The sequence below is a fragment of the Anomalospiza imberbis genome, unplaced genomic scaffold (assembly GCF_031753505.1).
Source record: "Anomalospiza imberbis isolate Cuckoo-Finch-1a 21T00152 unplaced genomic scaffold, ASM3175350v1 scaffold_1293, whole genome shotgun sequence".
In the NCBI taxonomy this organism is placed as follows: Eukaryota; Metazoa; Chordata; class Aves; order Passeriformes; family Viduidae; genus Anomalospiza; species Anomalospiza imberbis.
In genome coordinates, this window is record NW_027099691.1 from 1,939 (window position 1) to 21,167 (window position 19,229).

The following is a 19,229-nucleotide window of genomic DNA, read 5'->3' on the forward strand; positions in this document are numbered from 1 at the left end:
AGGGGAACCCCAAAAAATGAGGAGGGAACCGCAAAATTGGGATGGGGATCTCCAAAAATGTGGTGGGAACCCCAAAATTGGGGTCTGGGGGGACAAAATCCCTCCCTGGGCTGGGAAAATTTTCTCCCCGTGGGGAAAAATGAGGTTGGGGTGACCCCAAAATCACATGGGGGAACCCCAAAATGGGGGTGAGGACCCCAAAAATGAGGAGGGGGACCCCAAAAGCGGGGAGGGGCCCCCCAAATTCCCACCTTGCCGATGTTGGTGTTGTCCAGCGCGGCGTCGATCTCGTCCAGCACGAAGAACGGCGCCGGTTTGTAACTGGGGCGACAAACTGGGCTGGGACCCCAAAACTGGGGCACCCCAAAAGGAGCCAGCCCGGGGTTTTGGGGTCCCCCCGGGGGTTTGGGGTCTCTGTGGATTTGGGGTCTCACTGGGGAGGGGTGAGAGGGGGTTTTTGGGGGGGGGAACCATGGGGGTTTTGGGGTCCCCCAAGGGGTTTTGGGGATTTATCATGGAGGTTTTGGGGTCTCCCTGGGGGTTTTGGGGTCCCCATGGATTTGGGGTCTCATGGGGGGAGGTTGAGAAGGGTTTTTGGGGGGATGCTTGGGAGTTTTTGGGGTCCCCCTGGGTTTTTGGGGTCCCCCCGTGTTTTGGGGTCCCCTGGGGTTTTGGGGTCCCTGTGGATTTGGGGTCTCACTGGGGGGGGGATGAGACGGGTTTTTGGGGGGAATCCTTGAGGGTTTTGGGGTCCCCCAAGGGGTTTTTGGAATTTCCCTCGGGTTTTTTTGGGGGTCTCCCATAAGGTTTTCGGGATCCCTGCTGGATTTTGGGGTCCCTGCTGGATTTTGGGGGTCCCCCGGGTGAGATCCCATGGGATTTCCCTCGGGATTTTTGGGATTTTCCTCGAGGTTTTTGGGATTTCCCTCGGGGTTTTTGGGATTTCCCTCGGGGTTTTCGGGATTTTCCTCGAGGTTTTTGGGATTTCCCTCGGGGTTTTTGGGATTTCCCTTGGGGTTTTTGGGATTTCCCTCGGGGTTTTTGGGATTTCCCTCGGGGTTTTTTGGGATTTCCCTCGGGTTTTTTGGGATTTCCCTCGGGGTTTTTGGGATCTCCCTTGGGATTTTTTGGATTTCCCTCAGGACTTTTGGGATTTCCCTTGGGTTTTTTGGGATTCCCCTCGGGGTTTTCGGGATTTCCCTCGGGGTTTTTTGGGATTTCCCTCGGGATTTTTGGGATTTCCTTCGGGTTTTTTGGGATTTCCCTCGGGGTTTTCGAGATTTCCCTCGGGGTTTTTGGGATCTCCCTTGGGTTTTTTGGGATTTTCCTCGGGGTTTTCGGGATTTCCCTCGGGGTTTTTGGGGTCCCTGCTGGATTTCGTGGTCCCCCAGGTGTTTTTGGGGGTCCCACCTGTGGATGGCGAAGAGCAGCGCCAGCGCAGCCACGGTTTTCTCGCCGCCGCTCAGGTTGTCCATGGGCCGGAAGCGCTTCCCGGGGGCGACGCAATTGTAATTGATCCCGTCCAGGTACGGCTCCTCGGGGTTCTCGGGGCCCAGGAACGCCTGCGGGGACAGTGGGGACACTCAGGGGACATTGGGGACACTCAGGGGACACTGGGGACATTGAGGTTACATTGGGGACACTCAGGGGACACTGGGGACATTGAGGTGACATTGGGGACACTCAGGGGACAGTGGGGACACTCAGGGGACACTGAGGACACTCAGGGGACAGTGGCGACGCTCAGGGGACACTGGGGACATTGAGGTTACATTGGGGACATTGGGGACACATTTGGGGACACTCAGGTGACATTGGGGTCACTCAGGGGACACTGAGGACACTCAGGTGACATTGGGGACACTCAGGGGACACTGGGCACACTCAGGGGACACTGGGGACATTGGGGTCACTCAGGTGACATTGGGGTCACTCAGGGGACACTGGGCACACTCAGGGGACACTGGGGACATTGAGGTGACATTGGGGACATTGGGGACACTCATGGCACACAGGTACGGCTCCTCGGGGTTCTCGGGGCCCAGGAACGCCTGCGGGGACAGTGGGGACACTCAGGGGACATTGGGGACACTCAGGGGAAACTGGGGACATTGGGGTCACTCAGGTGACATTGGGGACACTCAGGGGACACTGGGGACATTGAGGTGACATTGGGGACACTCAGGGGACATTGGGCACACTCAGGGGAAACTGGGGACAGTGGGGACACTCAGGGGACATTGGGGTCACTCAGGGGACACTGGAGACATTGAGGTGACATTGGGGTCACTCAGGGGACACTGGGGACATTGAGGTGACATTGGGGACACTCAGGGGACACTGGGCACACTCAGGGGAAACTGGGGACATTGGGGTCACTCAGGTGACATTGGGGTCACTCAGGGGACATTGGGGATATTGGGGTCACTCAGGGGACACTGGGGACATTGAGGTGACATTGGGGACACTCAGTGGACACTGGGGACATTGAGGTTACATTGGGGACATTGGGGACACATTTGGGGACACTCAGGTGACATTGGGGACACTCAGGTGACATTGGGGACACTCAGGGGACACTGGGGACATTGAGGTGACATTGGGGACACTCAGGGGACACTGGAGACATTGAGGTGACATTGGGGACATTGGGGACACATTTGGGGACACTCAGGTGACATTGGGGGACACTCAGGGGACACTGGGGACACTCAGGGGAAACTGGGGACATTGGGGTCACTCAGGGGACATTGGGGTCACTCAGGGGACACTGGGGATATTGGGGTCACTCAGGGGACACTGGGGACATTGAGGTGACATTGGGGACACTCAGGTGACATTGGGGTCACTCAGGGGACACTGGGGACATTGAGGACACTCAGGGGACACTGGGGACACATTTGGGGACACTCAGGTGACATTGGGGACACTCAGGGGACATTGGGGTCACTCAGGGGACATTGGGGACACTCAGGGGACACTGGGCACACTCAGGGGAAACTGGGGACATTGGGGTCACTCAGGTGACATTGGGGTCACTCAGGGGACACTGGGGATATTGGGGTCACTCAGGGGACATTGGGGACACTCAGGGGACACTGGGGACATTGAGGTGACATTGGGGACATTGGGGACACTCATGGCACACAGGTACGGCTCCTCGGGGTTCTCGAGGCCCAGGAACGCCTGCGGGGACAGTGGGGACACTCAGGGGACATTGGGGACACTCAGGGGACACTGGGGACATTGAGGTTACATTGGGGACATTGGGGACACATTTGGGGACACTCAGGTGACACTGGGGACACTGAGGTGACATTGGGGACACTCAGGTGACATTGGGGACACTCAGGGGACACTGGGGTCACTCAGGGGACACTGGGGACATTGAGGTGACACTGGGGACATTGGGGACACTCAGGTGACATTGGGGTCACATTGGGCACACTGGGGACACTCAGGTGACACAGGTACAGCTCCTCGGGGTCTCGGGGCCCAGGTGTGTGCCAGGTGTGCGCCATCCCTGTACAGGTGTGTGCCAGGTGTGCCATCCCTGTACAGGTGTGTGCCAGCCCTGTACAGGTGTGTGCCAGGTGTGCGCCATCCCTGTACAGGTGTGTGCCAGGTGTGCCATCCCTGTACAGGTGTGTGCCATCCCTGTACAGGTGTGTGCTATCCCTGTACAGGTGTGTGCCAGGTGTGTGCCATCCCTGTACAGGTGTGTGCTATCCCTGTACAGGTGTGTGCCAGGTGTGTGCCATCCCTGTACAGGTGTGTGCCAGGTGTGCCAGGCTCACCTGGGCACTGCTGTTGCGGGACAGCTCTGTACAGGTGTGTGCCAGGTGTGTGCCAGGTGTGTGCCAGGTGTGTGCCATCCCTGTACAGGTGTGTGCCAGGTGTGTGCCATCCCTGTACAGGTGTGTGCCAGGAGTGCCAGGCTCACCTGGGCGCTGCTGTTGCGGGACAGCTCTGTACAGGTGTGTGCCAGGTGTGTGCCAGGTGTGCCATCCCTGTACAGGTGTGTGCCAGGTGTGTGCCATCCCTGTACAGGTGTGTGCCAGCCCTGTACAGGTGTGTGCCAGGTGTGCCATCCCTGTACAGGTGTGTGCCAGGTGTGTGCCAGGTGTGCCAGGCTCACCTGGGCGCTGCTGTTGCGGGACAGCGCTTTGTAGATCTCGTCGATGTTGGTGGCCACGGCCTCGAAGCAGGAGTTGAAGCGGTCGAACCTCTCCTTCTTCATCTGCTCAAACGCCTGCTTGGCCTTCTTGGCGCGCTTGCGGGCCGCCTCGAACTCTGGGGACATCGGGGACATTGGGGACAGCTGGGGACATTGGGGACACCACGGACAACCAGGGACAGCCAGGGGACAGCAGGGACACCATGGACAACCAGGGACAGCCAGGGGACATTAGGGACAGCCATGGGGACATTATGGTCAGGACAGCCCTGCTTGGCCTTCTCGGCGCGCTTGCGGGCCACCTCGAACTCTGGGGACATTGGGAACATCAGGGGACGTTGGGGACAGCTGGGGACATCAGAGACAGACAGAGGACAGCAGGGACAGCCAGGGGACATTGGGGACAGCTGGGGACATCACAGACAACCAGGGACAGCCATGGGGACATTGGGGTCCATCATAGCCCACCAGCTGAGGTCTCATCCCTGACACTCCCCCATGTCCCCATCGTGTCCCACCACGTCCCCACGGTGTCCCCATGGTGTCCCACCATCCAAGGTCTACTAAAACTTGTCCCCACGGTGTCCCACAGTGTTCCCACAGTGTCCCCATGGTGTCCCACTGTCCGAGGTCTCCTGGAACTCATTAGGGTTCCCACGTCCCCACGGTGTCCCCACGGTGTCCCACCGTCCAAGGTCTCCTGGAACTTGTCCCCCCCATGTTCCCACGGTGTCCCCACAGTGTCCCCATGGTGTCCCACCATCCAAGGTCTACTAAAACTTGTCCCCACGGTGTCCCCACAGAGTCACCATGGTGTCCCACCGTCCGAGGTCTCCTGGAACTCATTGTAGACCTTGTCCCACGTCCCCACCACGTCCCCACGGTGTCCCCATGGTGTCCCACCATCCAAGGTCTACTAAAACTTGTCCCCACGGTGTCCCCATGGTGTCCCACCGTCTGAGGTCTCCTGGAACTCATTGTAGACCTTGTCCCACGTCCCCACCACGTCCCCACGGTGTCCCCATGGTGTCCCACCATCCAAGGTCTACTAAAACTTGTCCCCATGGTGTCCCCATGGTGTCCCACCATCCAAGGTCTCCTGGAACTTGTCCCCCCCATGTCCCCACGGTGTCCCTCCATGTCCCCATGGTGTCCCACCATCCAAGGTCTACTAAAACTTGTCCCCATGGTGTCCCCACGGTGTCCCCACAGTGTCCCCATGGTGTCCCACCGTCCGAGGTCTCCTGGAACTTGTCGCGGACGCTCTCCAGCTTCTCCATGGCTTTCATGTTGGGCGCGGCGATGCGCTGCAGGACGCTCTGCTGCTCCGTCAGCCGCTGCTGCAGCGCCGCCATCTCCTGCCGGATCTCCTCCTCCGCCTGCGCGTCCTGGGGACACCAGGGGACATCAGGGGACGTGGGGACATGGGGACACCAGGGGACACCAGGGGACATGGGGACAGCAGGGGACAGTGGAGACATGGGACGCGAGGGGACACGTCAGTGCCACCATCTCCTGCCGGATCTCCTCCTCCACCTGCGCGTCCTGGGGACACCAGGGGACACCAGGGGACGTTTCCAGGTGTGTTGGGGCATGCCCGGGTGTGCCCAGGACATGCCCAGGTGTATCCAGGACATGCCCAGGTGTGCCCAGGTGTGCCCAGGTGTGCCCAGGTGTGCCCAGGTGTGCCCAGGACATGCCCAGGTGTACCCAGGTGTGCCCAGGACGTGCCCAGGTGTGCCCAGAACATGCCCAGGTGTACCCAGGTGTACCCAGGACATGCTCAGGTGTGCCAGGACATGCTCAGGTGTGCCCAGGTGTATCCAGGACATGCCCAGGTGTGCCCAGGACATGCCCAGGTGTGCCCAGGACATACCCAGGTGTGCCCAGGACATGCCCAGGACATGCCCAGGTGTGCCCAGGTGTGCCCAGGACATGCCCAGGTGTGCCCAGGACATGCCCAGGTGTGCCCAGGTGTATCCAGGACATGCCCAGGGGTGCCCAGGACATGCCCAGGGGTGCCCAGGACATGCCCAGGTGTACCCAGGTGTGCCCAGGACATGCCCAGGTGTGCCCAGGTGTATCCAGGACATGCCCAGGGGTGCCCAGGACATGCCCAGGGGTGCCCAGGACATGCCCAGGTGTACCCAGGGGTGCCCAGGACGTGCCCAGGGGTGCCCAGGACATGCCCAGGTGTGCCCAGGACGTGCCCGGGTGTATCCAGGACATGCCCAGGTGTACCCAGGACATGCCCAGGTGTGCCCAGGACATGCCCAGGTGTACCCAGGTGTGCCCAGGACATGCCCAGGGGTGCCCAGGACATGCCCAGGTGTGCCCAGGACGTGCCCAGGTGTGCCCAGGACATGCCCAGGTGTATCCAGGACATGCCCAGGTGTGCCCAGGACATGCCCAGGTGTGCCCAGGTGTGCCCTGGGCATGCCCAGGTGTACCCAGGACATGCCCAGGTGTGCCCAGGACATGCCCAGGTGTGCCCAGGACATGCCCAGGTGTACCCAGGTGTACCCAGGTGTGCCCAGGTGTACCCAGGACATGCCCAGGTGTGCCCAGGACATGCCCAGGTGTATCCAGGACATGCCCAGGTGTGCCCAGGACATGCCCAGGTGTATCCAGGACATGCCCAGGTGTACCCAGGTGTACCCAGGTGTGCCCAGGTGTACCCAGGACATGCCCAGGTGTGCCCAGGATGTGCCCAGGTGTATCCAGGACATGCTCAGGTGTGCCCAGGACATGCCCAGGTGTATCCAGGACATGCCCAGGTGTGCCCAGGACATGCCCAGGTGTGCCCAGGTGTACCCAGGACATGCCCAGGTGTGCCCAGGACATACCCAGGTGTGCCCAGGACATGCCCAGGTGTATCCAGGACATGCCCAGATGTGCCCAGGTGTGCCCAGGACATGCCCGGGTGTATCCAGGACATGCCCAGATGTGCCCAGGACGTGCCCAGGTGTACCCAGGACATGCCCAGGTGTATCCAGGACGTGCCCAGGTGTGCCCAGGACGTGCCCAGGTGTATCCAGGACATGCCCAGGTGTGCCCAGGACATGCCCAGGTGTGCCCAGGTGTATCCAGGACATGCCCAGGTGTGCCCAGGACATGCCCAGGTGTGCCCAGGATGTGCCCAGGTGTGCCCAGGACGTGCCCAGGTGTGCCCAGGTGTACCCAGGACATGCCCAGGTGTATCCAGGACGTGCCCAGGTGTGCCCAGGACGTGCCCAGGTGTATCCAGGACATGCCCAGGTGTGCCCAGGACATGCCCAGGTGTATCCAGGTGTGCCCAGGACATACCCAGGTGTGCCAGGACATGCCCAGGTGTGCCCAGGATGTGCCCAGGTGTGCCCGGGCGTGTCTCACCTTGAGCTCCTCGGGCAGGTCGCTGTAGTCGATCTCGATCAGGGCCTCGCGGGCGTAGAGGCTGGAGCTGCGCTGGGAGCTGCCACCGGCGTCCTCACCTGTGCCACCGCCCTGAGGGGACACAGGGGACATCAGGGGACACTGGGGAGATCAGGGGACACAGGGGACACTGGGGACATCAGGGGACATCAGGGGACATCAGGGGAGATCAGGGGACATCAGGGGACACTGGGAACATCAGGGGACATCAGGGGACACTGGGAACATCAGGGGACATCAGGGGACACTGGGGACATGAGGGGACACTGGGGACATGAGGGGACACTGGGAACATCAGGGGACACTGGGGACACAGGGGACACTGGGGACATCAGGGGACATCAGGGGACACTGGGGACATCAGGGGACATCAGGGGACACAGGGGACACTGGGGACATCAGGGGACATCAGGGGACACTGGGGACACTGGGGACATCAGGGGACACAGGGGACATCAGGGGACACTGGGGAGATCAGGGGACACTGGGGAGATCAGGGGACACTGGGGACATCAGGGGACATCAGGGGACACTGGGGACATCAGGGGACATGGCTGGAGCTGCCACCGGTGTCCTCACCTGTGCCACCGCCCTGAGGGGACACAGGGGACACTGGGGACATGAGGGGACACTGTGGACATGAGGGGACACTGGGGACATGAGGGGACACTGTGGACATGAGGGGACACTGGGGACATGAGGGGACACTGGGGACATCAGGGGACACAGGGGACATCAGAGGACATGAGGGGACACAGGGGACATCAGAGGACATGAGGGGACACAGGGGACATCAGGGGACATGAGGGGACACAGGGGACATCAGGGGACACAGGGGACACTGGGGACATGAGGGGACACGGGGGACATCAGGGGACACAAGGGACACACAGAGGACATGAGGGGACGCAGCTGGAGCTGCCACCGGCGTCCTCCCTGGTGCCACCGCCCTGAGGGGACACACAGGGGCCAGGGGACACAGCGGACACACAGGGGACACGGGGGACACAGGACAAAAGGGGTGACACCGGGGTGACTCAAGGTGACACAGAGGGACACAGAAGGACAGGAGGTGACCCAGGGGTGTCCCCAGCCCTGTCCCCACCTCCTCCTGGATGAGGTCGTCCATGGAGCCGCGGGCCAGTGGCAGGACAGAGGGTGACACGGGGACATGGGAGGACACAGCGGTGACACAGGGGTGACCCAGGGGTGACCCAGGGTGGCACAGGGGTGGCACAGGGGTGGCACAGGGGTGGCACAGGGGTGGCACAGGGTGACCCAGAGGTGTCCCCACCTCCTCCTGGCTGATGTCCATGGAGCCGCGGGCCAGTGGCAGGACAGAGGGTGACACGTGGACATGGAAGGACACAGCGGTTACACAGGGATGACCCAGGGTGGCACAGGGGTGGCACAGGGGTGACACAGGGTGGCACAGGGGTGGCACAGGGATGGCACACGGGTGGCACACGGGTGGCACAGGGTGACCCAGAGGTGTCCCCACCTCCTCCTGGCTGATGTCCATGGAGCCGCGGGCCAGTGGCAGGACAGAGGGTGACACGGGGACATGGGAGGACACAGTGGTGACACAGTGGTGACACAGGGGTGGCACAGGGGTGGCACAGGGGTGTCCCCACCTCCTCCTGGCTGATGTCGTCCATGGAGCCGCGGGCCAGCGGTAGCCGGATGTCCTGCATCTTGCAGGCCTGCAGGAGGTTGTGGCGGTCGCTGCGCTTCTGCTCCAGCTTCGTCTCGATGGCCGTCACCTCCTTCTGCAGGTGGGTCATCTCCCTGGGGACAGGGACACGGGACACGTTGTGGGGACACGGCCGTGGGGACATCGCAACGAGGACACGGCCGTGGGGACAGGGACGTGGGGACATCACAACGAGGACACGGCCGTGGGGACAGGGACGTGGGGACATCGCAACGAGGACACGGCCGTGGGGACAGGGACGTGGGGACATCGCAACGAGGACATGGCCACGGTGACAGGGACATGGGGACAGGGCACAGGGACACAGCGTGGGGACAGGGACATGGTCATGGGGACATCGCAACGAGGACACAGCCATGGGGACACGGTCATGGAGACAGGGACATGGGGACAGGGACATGGGGACATCCCAATGAGAACACGGCCATGGGGACGTGGTCATGGGGACACGGAATGGGGACACGGCAACGAGGACATGGCTGTGGGGACACGGTCATGGGGACAGGGACATGGGGACATGGCAACAAGGACATGGCTGTGGGGACAGGGCATAGGGACGTGGAATGGGGACATGGTGTGGAGACAAGGACACGAGGACATCACAATGAGGACACAGCCATGGGGACATGGTCATGGGGACACGGTCATGGGGACAAGGACACGGGGACATCCCAATGAGAACATGGCCATGGGGACAGGGCATAGAGACAGGGACACGGGGACATCGCAACGTGGACACGGCCATGGGGACACGGCCATGGGGACATCACAACGAGGACACGGCCACGAGTATGTGGTCATGGGGACAGGGACATGGTGACGTGGCAACGAGAACACGGTCATGGGGACACGGTCATGGGGACAGGGACACGGGGACGTGGCAACGAGGACATGGCCGTGGTGACAGGGACATGGGGACAGGGCACAGGGACACAGCGTGGGGACACAGCGTGGGGACAGGGACATCGTGTGGGGACATGGTCATGGGGACATTGCAACGAGGACACAGCCATGGGGACACAGCCATGGAGACAGGGACATGGGGACATGGCCATGGGGACACGGCCATGGGGACATCACAACGAGGACACGGCCACGAGTATGTGGTCATGGGGACAGGGACATGGCGACATGGCAACGAAGACGCGGCCATGGGGACACGGCCATGGGGACACGGTCGTGGGGACACGGTCATGGGGACAGGGACACGGGGATGTGGCAACGAGGACACGGCCATGGGGACACGGCCATGGGGACAGGGACATGGTGATGTGGCAACGAGGACACGGCCATGGGGACAGGGCATAGGGACATGGAATGGGGACATCACAACGAGGACACATGGGGACACGGTCATGGGGACACGGTCATGGGGACACGGTCATGGGGACAGGGACACGGGGACGTGGCAACGAGAACACGGCCATGGGGACACGGCCATGGGGACAGGGACATGGCGACGTGGCAACGAGGACACGGCCATGGGGACAGGGACATGGCGACGTGGCAACGAGGACACGGCCATGGGGACAGGGACATGGCGACGTGGCAACGAGGACACGGCCATGGGGACAGGGTATAGGGACATGGAATGGGGACATCACAACGAGGACACATGAGGACACGGTCATGGGGACACGGTGTGTGGACACACTCACGGTGACATTGTCATGGGGACAGGGCTGTGGGGACACGCCCACCAGGGACACGCCCACTGGGTCCTTACCCCACTTTCTGGCCACACCCCCTTGCTGGCCCCACCCCAGTTCCTGACCACGCCCCTGGACCCGCCCTCAATTGGCACCGCCCAAGTTGCTGACCACGCCCCTGCCCCCTCACTCATTGGCCCCACCCATTTCTGGCCACGCCCCCCCGGCCACGCCCTCACTTGTTGGCCCCGCCCAGCTTCTTGCGGATCTCGTCCATCTCGTGGTTTTTGTCGTTCACCTCCGACTTCTTGGCCAGGTGCTGGTTCTTGAGGTCCTGCAGCTGCGCCATCGTCTCGTCGATGATCTTCATGTGCCGCTGCTCCTCCTGGGGACACCGAAATCAACAAAATCACCCCAAAAATCAGCAAAATCACCCCAAAAGTCAGCCAAATCACCCCAAAAATCAGCCAAAATCACCCCAAAAGTCAGCCAAAATCACCCCAAAAATAACCCAAAAAATAACCCAAAAATAACCCAAAAATCACCCAAAATCAACCAAACATATCAGTGATCTTCATGTGCCGCTGCTCCTCCTGGAGACACCAAAATCAACAAAATCACCCCAAAAATCAGCAAAATCACCCCAAAAGTCAGCCAAAATCACCCCAAAAATAACCCAAAAATCACCCAAAATCAACCAAACATATCAGCGATCTTCATGTGCCGCTGCTCCTCCTGGGGACACCAAAATCAACAAAATCACCCTAAAAATCAACAAAATCACCCCAAAAATCAACAAAATTAATTCAAATTCACCCCAAAAATCAGCCAAAATTAACCAAAAATTATCAATGATCTTCATGTGCCTCTGCTCTTCCTGGGGACACCAAAATCAGCCAAAATCACCCCAAAAATAATCTAAAATCAGCCAAAATTAATCCAAAAATATCAGCGATCTTCATGTGCCGCTGCTCGTCCTGGGGACACCAAAATCAACAAAATCACCCCAAAAATCAGCCAAAATCACCCCAAAAATCACCCAAAATTGTCAGTGATCTTCATGTGCTGCGGCTCATCCTGGAGACACCAAAATCACCCAAAAATCACCCCAAAAGTCAGCCAAAATCACCCCAAAAATAACCCAAAAACCAGCCAAAATCACCCCAAAAATCAGCCAAAATCAGCCCAAAAATAATCTAAAACCAGCCAAAATTAATCCAAAAATATCAGTGATCTTCATGTGCCGCTGCTCCTCCTGGGGACACCAAAATCAACAAAATCACCCCAAAAATCAGCCAAAATCACCCCAAAAATAACCCAAAAATCAGCCAAAATCACCCCAAAAATCAGCCAAAATCACCCAAAAATCAGCCAAAATCACCCCAAAAATAACCCCAAATCAGCCAAAATTAACCCAAAAACCAGCCAAAATCACCCCAAAAATCAACCAAAATTAACCCAAAAACCCCAAAAATCACCCCAAAAATAACCCAAAATCAGCCAAAATTAATCCAAAAATATCAGCGATCTTCATGTGCCACTGCTCGTCCAGGGGACACCAAAATCAACAAAATCACCCCAAAAATCAACCAAAATCACCCCAAAAATAACCCAAAATCTGCCAAAATTAACCCAAAAATCACCCAAAATTGTCAGTGATCTTCATGTGCCGCTGGTCGTCCTGGGGACACCAAAATCAACAAAATCACCCCAAAAATCAACAAAATCACCCCAAAAGTCAGCCAAAATCACCCCAAAAATAACCCAAAAATCACCCCAGAATCACCCCAAAAATCAACCAAAATTAACCCAAAAACCCCAAAAATCACCCCAAAAATAACCCAAAATCAACCAAAATTAACCCAAAAACCAGCCAAAATTAATCCAAAAATATCAGCGATCTTCATGTGCCGCTGCTCGTCCTGGGGACACCAAAATCATCAAAAATCACCCCAAAAATCAGCCAAAATCACCCCAAAAATAACCCAAAATCAGCCAAAATTAACCCAAAAATCACCCAAAATCACCCAAAATTGTCAGTGATCTTCATGTGCCGCTGCTCCTCCTGGGGACACCAAAATCAACAAAATCACCCCAAAAATCAACAAAATTAATTATAATTCACCCCAAAAATCAGCCAAAATCAACCAAAAATTATCAATGATCTTCATGTGCCTCTGCTCTTCCTGGGGACACCAAAATCACCCAAAAATCAGCCAAAATCACCCCAAAAATAACCCCAAATCAGACAAAATTAACCCAAAAACCAGCCAAAATCACCCCAAAAATCAACCAAAATTGTCAGTGATCTTCATGTGCCTCTGCTCCTCCTGGGGACACCAAAATCACCCCAAAAATCACCCCAAAAATCAGCTAAAATCACCCCAAAAATAACCCAAAATCAGCCAAAATTAACCCAAAAATAACCCAAAATCAACCAAAATTAACACAAAAACCAGCCAAAATTAATCCAAAAATGTCAGCGATCTTCATGTGCCGCTGCTTGTCCTGGGGACACCAAAATCATCAAAAATCACCCCAAAAATCAGCCAAAATCACCCCAAAAATAACCCAAAATCACCCCAAAAATAACCCCAAATCAGCCAAAATTAACCCAAAAACCAGCCAAAATCACCCCAAAAATCAACCAAAATTAACCCAAAAACCCCAAAAATCACCCCAAAAATAACCCAAAATCAGCCAAAATCAGCCAAAATTAATCCAAAAATATCAGCGATCTTCATGTGCCGCTGCTCCTCCTGGGGACACCAAAATCACCCCAAAATCACCCCAAAAATCAGCAAAATCACCCCAAAAGTCAGCCAAAATCACCCCAAAAATAACCCAAAAATCAGCCAAAATCAGCCAAAATCACCCCAAAAATAACCCAAAATCTGCCAAAATTAACCCAAAAACCAGCCAAAATCACCCAAAAATCAGCCAAAATCAGCCCAAAAATAACCCAAAATCTGCCAAAATTAATCCAAAAATATCAGTGATCTTCATGTGCCGCTGCTCCTCCTGGGGACACCAAAATCACCCCAAAAATGAGCCAAAATCACCCCAAAAATCACCCAAAAATAACCCAAAATTAACCCAAAAATCACCCAAAATTGTCAGCGATCTTCATGTGCCTCTGCTCCTCCTGGGGACACCAAAATCACCCCAAAATCCACCCTGAATCGTCTCAAACCCCCAAAAATTAAAAAAAAAACACCCAAAAAAACCCTCAAAAATCCCAAAACATCTCCAAACCTTCTTGACCTTCTCCAACTCGGCCTTGTCCTGGTGGTCTCCATGGTCCCACCTCAGCTGTGCTCCACCAGGAGCCTCCCAAGAGCCCAAAACACCTCAAAAACCCCAAAAATCGCCCAAAAGAACCCAGAAGAACCCAGAAGAACCCCAAACCTTCTTAAGCTCCTCCATGTCTCCCCTGTCCTGGTGGTCCCCATGGTCCCACCTCAGCTCTTCTCCACCAGGAGCCTCCCAAGACCCCACAACACCTCAAAAACCCCCCAAAAACCCCAGAAGAACCCCAGAAGAACCTCAAACCTTCTTGACCTTCTCAAACTCAGCCTTGTCCTGGTGGTCTCCATGGTCCCACCTCAGCTTCTCCTCTCCAGGAACCTCCCAAGACCCCAAAACACCTCAAAAACCCCAAAAAACCCCAGAAGAACCTAGAAGAACCCCCAAACCTTCTTGAGCTCTTCCATGTCTCCCCTGTCCGAGTGGTCTCCATGGTCCCACCTCAGCTTCTCCTCTTCAGGAACCTCTCAAGACCCCAAAACACCTCAAAAACCCAAAAACACCCCCAGAAGAACCTCCAGAAGAACCCCAAACCTTCTTGACCTTCTCAAACTCAGCCTTGCCCTGGTGGTCTCCATGGTCCCACCTCAGCTCTTCTCCACCAGGAACCTCCCAAGACCCCAAAACACCTCAAAAACCCCAGAAGAACCTAGAAGAACCCCCAAGCCCCCAAATCTTCTTGAGCTCTTCCATGTCTCCCCTGTCCTAGTGGTCCCCATGGTCCCACCTCAGCTCTTCTCCACCAGGAGCCTCCCAAGACCCCAAAACACCTCAAAAACCCCAAAAATCGCCCAGAAGAACCCCAGAAGAACCTCAAACCTTCTTGACCTTCTCAAACTCAGCCTTGTCCTGGTGATCTCCATGGTCCCACCTCAGCTTCTCCTCTCCAGGAGCCTCCCAAGACCCCAAAACACCTCAAAAACCCCCCAAAAAAACCTCCAGAAGAACCCCAGAAGAACCCCAAACCTTCTTGACCTTCTCAAACTCAGCCTTGTCCTGGTGGTCTCCATGGTCCCACCTCATCTTCTCCACCAGGAACCTCCCAAGACCCCAAAACACCTCAAAAACCCCCCAAAACCCCAGAAGAACCTAGAAGAACCCCCAAACCTTCTTGACCTTCTCAAACTCAGCCTTGTCCTGGTGGTCTCCATGGTCCCACCTCAGCTCTTCTCCACCAGGAACCTCCCAAGACCCCACAACATCTCAAAACCCCCCCAAAAAAACCTCCAGAAGAACCCCAGAAGAACCCCAAACCTTCTTGACCTTCTCAAACTCAGCCTTGTCCTGGTGGTCTCCATGGTCCCACCTCATCTTCTCCTCTCCAGGAACCTCTCAAGACCCCAAAACACCTCAAAAACCCCCAAAAACCCCAGAAGAACCTAGAAGAACCCCCAAGCCCACAAATCTTCTTGAGCTCTTCCATGTCTCCCCTGTCCTAGTGGTCCCCATGGTCCCACCTCAGCTCTTCTCCACCAGGAGCCTCCCAAGACCCCAAAACACCTCAAAAACCCCAAAAATCGCCCAGAAGAACCCCAGAAGAACCTCAAACCTTCTTGACCTTCTCAAACTCAGTCTTGTCCTGGTGATCTCCATGGTCCCACCTCAGCTCTTCTCCACCAGGAGGCTCCCAAGACCCCAAAACACCTCAAAAACCCCCAAAAAACCCCAGAAGAACCTAGAAGAACCCCCAAATCTTCTTGAGCTCTTCCATGTCTCCCCTGTCCTGGTGGTCTCCATGGTCCCACCTCAGCTTCTCCTCTCCAGGAACCTCTCAAGACCCCAAAACAACTCAAAAACCCCAAAAAAAACCTCCAGAAGAACCCCAGAAGAACCCCAAACCTTCTTGACCTTCTCAAACTCAGCCTTGCCCTGGTGGTCTCCATGGTCCCACCTCAGCTCTTCTCCACCAGGAGCCTCCCAAGAGCCCAAAACACCTCAAAAACCCCCCAAAAACCCCAGAAGAACCTAGAAGAACCCCAAACCTTCTTGAGCTCTTCCATGTCTCCCCTGTCCGAGTGGTCTCCATGGTCCCACCTCATCTTCTCCTCTCCAGGAACCTCCCAAGACCCCACAACAACTCAAAAACCCCAAAAATCGCCCAGAAGAACCCAGAAGAACCCCAAACCTTCTTGACCTCTCAAACTCAGCCTTGTCCTAGTGGGTCTCCATGGTCCCACCTCAGCTCTTCTCCACCAGGAACCTCCCAAGACCCCAAAACACCTCAACAACCCCCAAAAACCCCAGAAAAACCCCAAACCTTCTTGAGCTCTTCCATGTCTCCCCTGTCCGAGTGGTCTCCATGGTCCCACCTCAGCTTCTCCTCTCCAGAACCTCCCAAGACCCCAAAACAACTCAAAAACCCAAAAAACCCCCAGAAGAACCTAGAAGAACCCCAAACCCCCAAACCTTCTTGAGCTCTTCCATGTCTCCCCTGTCCTAGTGGTCTCCATGGTCCACCTCAGCTTCTCCTCTTCAGGAACCTCTCAAGACCCCACAACAACTCAAAAACCCCAAAAAAAAACCTCCAGAAGAACCCCCAGAAGAACCCCAAACCTTCTTGACCTTCTCAAACTCAGCCTTGTCCTGGTGGTCTCCATGGTCCCACCTCAGCTTCTCTCTCCAGGAACCTCCCAAGAGCCCAAAACACCTCAAAAACCCCCCAAAACCCCAGAAGAACCTAGAAGAACCCCAAACCTTCTTGACCTTCTCAAACTCAGCCTTGTCCTGGTTGTCTCCATGGTCCCACCTCATCTTCTCCTCTCCAGGAACCTCCCAAGACCCCAAAACAACTCAAAAACCCCCAGAAACCCCCAGAAGAACCCAGAAGAACCCCAAACCTTCTTGACCTTCTCAAACTCAACCTTGTCCTGGTGGTCTCCATGGTCCCACCTCAGCTTCTCCTCTCCAGGAACCTCTCAAGACCCCAAAACACCTCAAAACCCCCCAAAACCCCAGAAGAACCCCAAACCCCCAAATCTTCTTGAGCTCTTCCATGTCTCCCCTGTCCTGGTGGTCTCCATGGTCCCACCTCAGCTCTTCTCCACCAGGAGCCTCCCAAGACCCCACAACACCTCAAAAACCCAAAAACGCCCCCAGAAGAACCTCAAACCTTCTTGACCTTCTCAAACTCAGCCTTGTCCTGGTGGTCTCCATGGTCCACCTCATCTTCTCCTCTCCAGGAACCTCTCAAGACCCCAAAACACCTCAAAAACCCCAAAAACCCCAGAAGAACCTAGAAGAACCCCAAACCCCCAAATCTTCTTGAGCTCTTCCATGTCTCCCCTGTCCGAGTGGTCTCCATGGTCCCACCTCATCTTCTCCTCTCCAGGAGGCTCCAAGACCCCACAACACCTCAAAAACCCAAAAACACCCCCAGAAGAACCCCAGAAGAACCCCAAACCTTCTTGACCTTCTCAAACTCAGCCTTGCCCTGGTGGTCTCCCATGGTCCCACCTCAGCTCTTCTCCACCAGGAGCCTCCCAAGACCCCAAAACACCTCAAAAACCCCAAAAAAACCTCCAGAAGAACCCCAAACCTTCTTGACCTTCTCAAACTCAGGCCTTGTCCTGGTGCTCTCCATGGTCCCACCTCAGCTTCTCCTCTCCAGAAGGCTCCCAAGAGCCCAAAACACCTCAAAAACCCCAAAAAACTCCAGAAGAACCCCAGAAGAACCCAGAAAAAACCCAGAAGAACCCCAAACCTTCTTGAGCTTCTCGATCTCGGCCTCGTCCTTGCGCACGCCCTGCTCCCACATCAGCACCTTCTCCTGGTCCTCGCGCAGTTGGTTGCGCTCGAAGTCCAGCTGGATGCCCAAACGCGTCTTCTGGTTCTCGAACTCCAGCCTGGTGGGACCTCAGGGAGGTTTTTGGGGGCTCTGAGGGTTTTTGAAGGTCTTGAGAAGTTTTTGGGGTTCCTCAAAGGTTTTTTTGGGGTTCCTCAAAGGTTTTTTAGGGTTCCTGAGGATGGTTTTTAAGGTTCCTCAGAGATTTTTTGAGGTTCTTGAGAAGTTTTTGGGGTTCCTCAGAGGTTTTTAGGGTTCCTGAGATGGTTTTTTAGGGTTCCTGAGATGGTTTTTAAGGTTCCTCAGAGATTTTTTGAGGTTCTTGAGAAGTTTTTGGGGGTTCCTCAGAGGTTTTTTAGGGTTCCTGAGATGGTTTTTTTAGGGTTCCTGAGATGGTTTTTAAGGTTCCTCAGAGATTTTTTGAGGTTCTTGAGAAGTTTTTTTGGGGTTTCCTCAGAGGTTTCTTGGGGTTTTTGAGAAGTCTTTTGGGGTCCTTCAGAGTTTTTTTGGGGTTCCTGCGATGTTGCTTTGGGGTCTCTGAGGGGTTTTTTTTGAGGTTCTCGAGATGTTTTTGGGGCTCCTCAATGGTTTTTTAGGGTTCCTGAGATGGTTTTTAAGGTTCCTCAGAGATTTTCTGAGGTTCTTGAGAAGTTTTTTGGGGTCCTTCAGAGTTTTTTGGGGTTCCTGAGATGTTGTTTGGGGTCTCTGAGGGTTTTTTGAGGTTCTCGAGATGTTTTTGGGGTTCCTCAAAGGTTTTTTTAGGGTTCCTGAGATGGTTTTTAAGGTTCCTCAGACATTTTCTGAGGTTCTTGAGAAGTTTTTTTTGGGGTCCTCCAGCTGGTTTTTTGGGGGCTCCCCAGAGATTTTTTGGGGTTCTTGAGAAGTTTTTTGGGTTCCTCAAAGTTTTTTTTGTGTCTCTGAGGGGTTTTTTAGGGTCCTCAGAGGTTTTTTGGGGTTCCTGAAAAGTTTTTTGGGTTCCCTCAAAGATTTTTTTGGATCTCTGAGGTTTTTTTGGGGTTCCTCAGAGTTTTTTTTTGGGGTTCCTGAGATGTTTTTTGAGGTTCTTGAGATGGTTTTTGGGGTTCCTCAAAGGTTTTTTGGATCTCTGTGGGGTTCCTCAGAGGTTTTTTTTATGTTCTTAAAAAGTTTTTTGGGGTTCTTGAGAAGTTTTTGGGGTTCCTGAGATGTTTT

At 55.6% G+C, this 19,229-nt stretch overlaps 1 protein-coding gene across 1 annotated transcript; it reads right to left on the reverse strand.

The window, feature by feature from the left end:
* Window positions 1-236: 236 nt before the first annotated feature.
* Window positions 237-18,109, reverse strand: LOC137466033 (structural maintenance of chromosomes protein 1A-like; the record flags this gene model as incomplete). Its single annotated transcript, XM_068177971.1, has 8 exons — window positions 237-321; window positions 1,411-1,562; window positions 4,139-4,293; window positions 5,409-5,565; window positions 7,550-7,660; window positions 9,223-9,376; window positions 11,191-11,336; window positions 17,958-18,109. Coding segments are annotated over 8 exons (1,112 nt in total), but the record flags the coding sequence as incomplete, so codon positions are not given.
* Window positions 18,110-19,229: the final 1,120 nt, after the last annotated feature.